Source organism: Atta cephalotes, assembly GCF_000143395.1.
Source record: "Atta cephalotes unplaced genomic scaffold scaffold00004, whole genome shotgun sequence".
Taxonomy (NCBI): domain Eukaryota; kingdom Metazoa; phylum Arthropoda; class Insecta; order Hymenoptera; family Formicidae; genus Atta; species Atta cephalotes.
In genome coordinates this window covers 2922577-2929324 of record NW_012130068.1, presented here as the reverse complement: position 1 = coordinate 2929324, position 6748 = coordinate 2922577, and the positions used below count along the sequence as shown (strand labels likewise).

The window sequence follows — 6748 nt, the reverse complement described above, 5'->3', positions numbered from 1 at the left end:
GAATTGAAACTACGTAAAGAAATTAATGTATGATCAGCTGCTATGTATATTACGTCCTCTCAGCATAAAAAGCATCCAGTATGTAGTCAAACGTTCTTTATTTGTTTCCAAGGTTAATAATGATGTTTAAATTGCTAATTATGTAGCAATAATGTATACTTAAATTATTTGAATTTAAATTGTCATTTGAATTGTAAGATGATTCTGAATTTCTATGTCGACGATAAAACGAAACGATAAAAATAATTTCGTAATGCCAGAAAAAAGTTGTTATTTGAATAAAATAGTTCTACTACAATAATTATTATGAAATATGTATTACATCGCACTTGATGTAAGTTTATTACATTTTTATTACAGTTAAATAGTTAATAATACTTAATTATTTAAATTTAAAAGATATTCGTAAGAAAAATATGACATACATATTTCGTAATAATTATTGTAGTATAACTTTTAATAAAATTATAACTTTTAATAAAATTAGAAATACAAAAACCGATGCAGATTACATCAAAATCATATCTTGGTGCTTAGTAATATTTCTGCATAAATTTAAAAAATATATATTTTTAAATTGTTAATTAAAAAATTGTTAAAAAATTAAATTAATTAACAATTTAATAGTAATACATTCAAATAATTTCACAAAAGTAATTTTTATCGATATTATCATAAATATATTTATAATACATACGTCATGAAAAAATTAATAGAGTTAAGAATTTATTTTGACAGCTGATATGGATTGTAATATTTTGCAATATATTCTGATTTTAATTATGCATATAAATAAAAATAAAAACATATAAATAGATTTGATACTGAAACAGAAACAATTTTCTAAAATATATTATTGCATGTTAAGATATATACAGTCCCTGCAAAGAAAATTAAATTTGGAAGTATATTTAATATCTATACACTTCAAACTGATACACTTAGAATTGATTTATTCATACAACATATAACAACTTTTTTCTGGCATTACGAAGTTATGTTTATCGTTTCATTTTATCGTCTTGAAATTGCTTCGGAATCATCTTGCAATTCAAATGACAATTTAAATTCAAATAATTCAAGTATACATTATTGCAACATAATTAGCAATTTAAACAGCATTGACCTTAGAAACAAATACAGAACGTTTGACTTATATATATTACATACATATTATATACATAAAAGTTGTGTGAATAAAATTATATTTTTATTTAATAATACATCTCATATGTATATAATTTATTTGAAATAGATATTAAATTTCATTGCAATTTGATTAGTTACAAAAATAGAACAAATAAATATTTTGTTTATTTACTAAGTTCATACTGATCTAGTTCATACATGCAATGTAACTCTATGTAAATAATCTTGAACACATAATGTATTATATTAAAAAATTGAGATTTTTATTATTTATCTTATATAATATATTTCCATATTTTTATTAGAGCACAGATTAATAAAATACTACTGTTATTAAAATAGCTTATGATCCAGATAGTAAACCGTTACTAAATTTGTCGTATTATTTTTAAACGTGATTGAAGAATAATCTGTAATTTTTTTCATAATTTTGTTATCATTTTGAAAATGTATATAAAATATCCTTAAGAAAAGGGTTCTCGCGATGTCTTTATCACTTGTTATATCGTCATGTCTGAGAGTGCGAAGAATCAGCTCTGTGATTAGTGAATTTTAATTACATTAATTTAAAAACTCTATTATAGCTTCAACATTTTTATATTTAAATTTTTGTTACAAAATTATCTTAATAAGAAGTCATTAAGAGGAAATGCAGTAGTTGTGATACACTTTGTATATTTTTAACTTAAATAGATTTCCCAACAAAAGAAATGTAAAAAATAAAACTAAATTTAAATTTAGTAAAATTAATAATTTTTTTATTAGTGTATCATAAATTATATTAGTGTTAGCGCAGTGCGTACATTCTTTGCTGATATAAATAATGTTTGGTATTGACTTTGGATACAAAAGTAGATGAAGTTAATTAATAATGTCAATAATAATACTGATATGACTATGTTAACAACTGTTCGCTTATCTTCATTTATTTTTACTCTATGGCATCATCAGTGTGTTACGAACATCGTGCTAATGATACATTGACAATTGCATCAGTTAAAGGAAAGCATTCTCCGCATTGCAGTGGTCCGCTTCTGTTCGGTTATTTCTATTCGCAATATATTCTGTGCTAAACGCACTAAATCACTAGACGGTGTTTCCTAATTTTCCACTATTTTAGTGCACTTCCGCTTGTGTGTATCTGTGATAAATAGAAAGAAAAGCTTGATCAGATTAAAAAAAGAAGATAAAATTAACAGAAAGCGAAACTATTTGCAATTTTGCAAAAGCAAAATTCAACTCATTTTTAAACATACTCTACTTTTAAAAGTTACTGATTAGAAAATATTTTTTTATTACTGGAGGAGGCGTTTTTTCTTCTCGAGCGCAAATGTCTAGTTCCAACTTTGTTAATAAGATATACCTTTTTTGTACATAAGTTAATAATACATAAGTTAATAATTTATCATATTAAGTTTGTTAATATTATACTCGAGACTAGATATTTCTGCGCTCAAATCAAAAGAAAAAATGCAGTAACAAAACTCTCTCAGTAATAAAAAAATATTTTCTTTTATCATGTAAAATATATATATAAATAAAGAATAATAATAATATTTAATATTAATTTAATATTAATATTAAAAAATGTAATGGAAACATAATCACACGTACGGTTAGCATTAAAAATACAATAATTACAATAATTTTTTTCGATGAATTTCAGAACTCAATTTTGCTCATTAGAACAATTAAACATAAATAGTTAGATCTATAAATAAGAACCAATCACTCGGTGAGCAAGCTGTATTCTTATCAGAAACTTATCAGAAAAGAGTGTTACAATTTTCTAATTAATAAGTGTAGAGTAAGCATTCTTCTTTATAGATTTTGGGTCATTGAATTCAAATTCATAAGCTATTTTGCTTCATCACGTCCAAATTTTCAGATAATTTTTAGAGAAGAATTTAGAAAATATGTGAAAATTAAAAGAAAAACATTTGAGAAAGAACAAAAATAAATATAATATTAAAATACGGCAGAATTTTAATTTAAATTTATTTTGATAAGTTAAATAAAATGCAAAAAAATAGAAAATAATTTTTGCTGTGTTATTCAGCGATTCGATTGTCGAGACTCAAACAAAAGTGAAAGGAATTATAGGCGTCATCTCAGAAATCGAACAAAAGTTGCATCTCATGCCAAGTACTGCTCTATTGTAAGTGCGAGTAATAGCTGGAGTCTCAAAATAACTTCTAATGTATTATAAAATAATACTTTATAAATATTCTTTAAAAATATTTATGTAAAAACAGCAAAAACAACAAATTAATTTGTCAATTTTCTAATTTATCTTTCAAAAATAACACTTAAAATCTATTTCTATAAAGACTTTCTAATTGCAAATTACTTGATTATCGCATAATGTTATATTACATCGATTTGTTTTATATGCATGTTAGATTATAATACCTAATATTATTAGTAAAATATTATTAGTAAACACATTTTTTTTTATTTCTTACACTTTATTTAATTACTTACCAAAATATATTTAAATAAGTTCTTTCTTAAATCGTATTTTAATGTCATATTTATTTTTGCTCTTTCAATTTTCACAGATTTTTCATTTTTCTCTTATCTACAAAAATTGCACTGATTGAAATAAAATGACTTGTAAAATTCAAATTCATATGTAGAGCATTTAAAAATTCATAATACACAAACTTTATATACGTATAGCATTGTTTTATTCATCAAGAATGAAGAAGAAAATTATAAAGAAAATTATATATATAAAGCAAACACGGAGTATGTTTAAAAATCATCCATTTTTAAGTTATTAAAAATACTTTTTTTTATTGTAAAAGATATTTCATACTTTCTTTTATTGTAAAAGATATTTATAATATATCCACAATTAGCATTCTTTCTTCAGTGCTTGTATAACTTCTAAGGGTACATTCCGTTTTACAGACGATGTGGATAATGCATCATTTGTTGTGTTGTGTAAATGCTCTAAGTAAACTCTACAAATATATAATTAGTTTCAACAACAATCGTTTCTAAATTTAAAAATTATTTATGTTATCTATATATGATAAATCTGATACTTGTTCAGTTGAAACAGACACATACTTGTAGTGAATAAGAGAACTTTGTGCTATATATTTCTAAAAGAAAAGTTTATTTCTATACAAATTAGAGATGTAAAAATACCGTCAATCTTACAATTTCAAAAATTAAATCTTATCTGAAAAAATTCAATCTTACAATTACTTACGGTAAAATTGCGATAAAATGGTAATTTATTGGTAATTTTGATAAAATTTGTTTCTTATAATTTTATGCACAAATAGACTGTATTTTCATTCTTATAAAAAATTCTTATTAAAAATTAGATGATATATATTTTTTCTTTTATTTCTATCATTTAATTAATTAATTATTTAATTTATTAAAAATTTAAAATTTAATAACTGTAAAATTAAAATCATATGATAGATAAAATTATTTTTAATATCTTGTGATTTTTCAAATTACGTGATCTTTTTTGAATAGGATATAATTTAATCGAAACAAAGCTCATTAAATGTTGTCAATTGTTGTACTGGCTGTACATGATCGTTAACACTTATTTAATATGTGATTATATTATTTTTGTTTTTGCTCTAGTAAAAACATAGCAGTCGCTAAAAAGTAAAATAGCAAGCAAATAAAAGTATTATAATAAATAATAAATTTATAAGGTATGAAAAATATAATATAAGATTATGTACCTGTCACACTTTTTGTTTTCAAAATGAAAAAATTTATTTAAAGTTTTTCTACGTAGACTATAAGTTTAGAAGATATGAAAAATATAGGTAATTTCTTAACTTTTAACTACTATACCTCATATTTTTTGTTTTAAAAATTTATTTGAAATTTCTCTAATTACTACGTATCTATATATTTTCTTAATTATTTTATCAATATATAATTATATAGTATCAAAATGAAAATTTAAATTAAATAAAGTGTTTTTCAACTTTTTAACTTAATGGCTAAATACTCTTAAATTACTTTATCTTTATAATTTTTTAAATTACTATTTTTCAGCTTCCATAAATTATTGACTAATTTACCGAAGTTATCGTAAAATTTGGTTTTCATCATTTTCATCTCTAATACAAATATATCGTATCAAACGTTTCTTAAATTAAATTAAAAAACGCACTTTTATAAATCATTTTAAAATTTATCTTATCAAAAGAATTTTTTTGAAGAATTTTGACATGACAGAAAAGATAGCTTATCAACAATTTTTAAACATTTAGGTTGTTGTTAGATGAAAATGAGTTAAATTATATTTAAAAAGAAACAAAATTTTAATAAAAAAGATAATTAAAGAAAGATAATAATGTTGTGAAAACAAGATAAGGATTTGACTCATACTAGGACATCCTTTAATATAAAGTTTAGTAAGCATTTCGTCTGCTTACATTACACAAGTCTGATCAATTTATCATTTAGAAAGATGCTTGTTTTATTTAAATCGGTTTCGCGATACGTCGTGTCCGGAATTTTAAATCATCAGTACTCACGATGCTTCTCTCTGTTGCATTTTAATTTTAAAGGTAAGTAAAGAAACATTATAATAAAATTAATTATATAATAAACTTCAAGATTTAGTATATATATCTACGGTCTAATAAATTTGAACTATTACAATACTTAGTACTTGAATTATATTATGGACGTTGTAGAATGTTAATCAATAGAGATAGTTTCTATGTCTGCACAATCTCTGTTATCTGTATTAACGATAATTTTCAATAATGTCAATATAGTTTGTAACATAAATAATTGAAAATAAATATCAAATTACGAATTATTTCTCAAATATGTAAATATTATTGTTTTTCCGATGATGTTCACACTGAGAAAGAATTATTAAAGTTTTATTAACATTATTTAATAACAGTTTAATATAACTTAGACAAGTGAATTATAATATAATACAATTATAATATAATACAAAAGACAAATGAATTATACATCCAGCAAACAAGAATGGATTGAAATGGATTCAAATTTTCAGAAATATTGATTCAAAAATATTAAAATGAATGCTTTTCAATCCTGAATGCATTTTTATTCATTTATAGGAATTGCATGGAGCATATCTCTATGCTTTTTAATCTAAAAATAATATTAGCTTTTTCTGTACACACATTGTGAATACTGTTCAATTCAAAATTTTGAATACGAAATGCAATTTTTCAATTACTTCCAATTGAATCTAATTGAATCAAATTGAATCCAAAAAAGTAAAATTCGCTATTTAAAATACGCATTTGGATAGAAAAAATTTCAATCCATTTTAATCCATTCTCGTTTGCTGCAAGTAATATACAAATTTCATATAGAATTAATGTACATATAATAATATAGAGTTGAACCATTTTATATAGTTAAATTAAAATTATTTTATATATATATTTTATATAATTATTGCAATTAAAGTCAAATAATTACAAGAATTTATAAGTTCAGCTTTATTTGCAATAACTATAAAATAGTTTCTTCAATTACACACACACACACACACACACACACACACACACACACACACACACACACACACACACACACACACACACACACACACACACAC

At 22.6% G+C, this 6748-nt stretch overlaps 1 protein-coding gene across 1 annotated transcript in view; it reads left to right on the top strand.

The window, feature by feature from the left end:
- Positions 1-5608: 5608 nt before the first annotated feature.
- The window catches only part of LOC105625916 (acyl-CoA synthetase family member 2, mitochondrial), a 9520-nt gene continuing 8380 nt past the window's right edge, over positions 5609-6748 (top strand). The window contains exon 1 of the mRNA XM_012207225.1: positions 5609-5708. Within this exon, the coding sequence (XP_012062615.1) occupies positions 5609-5708 (100 nt within the window). The remainder of the gene's footprint in view (positions 5709-6748) is intronic.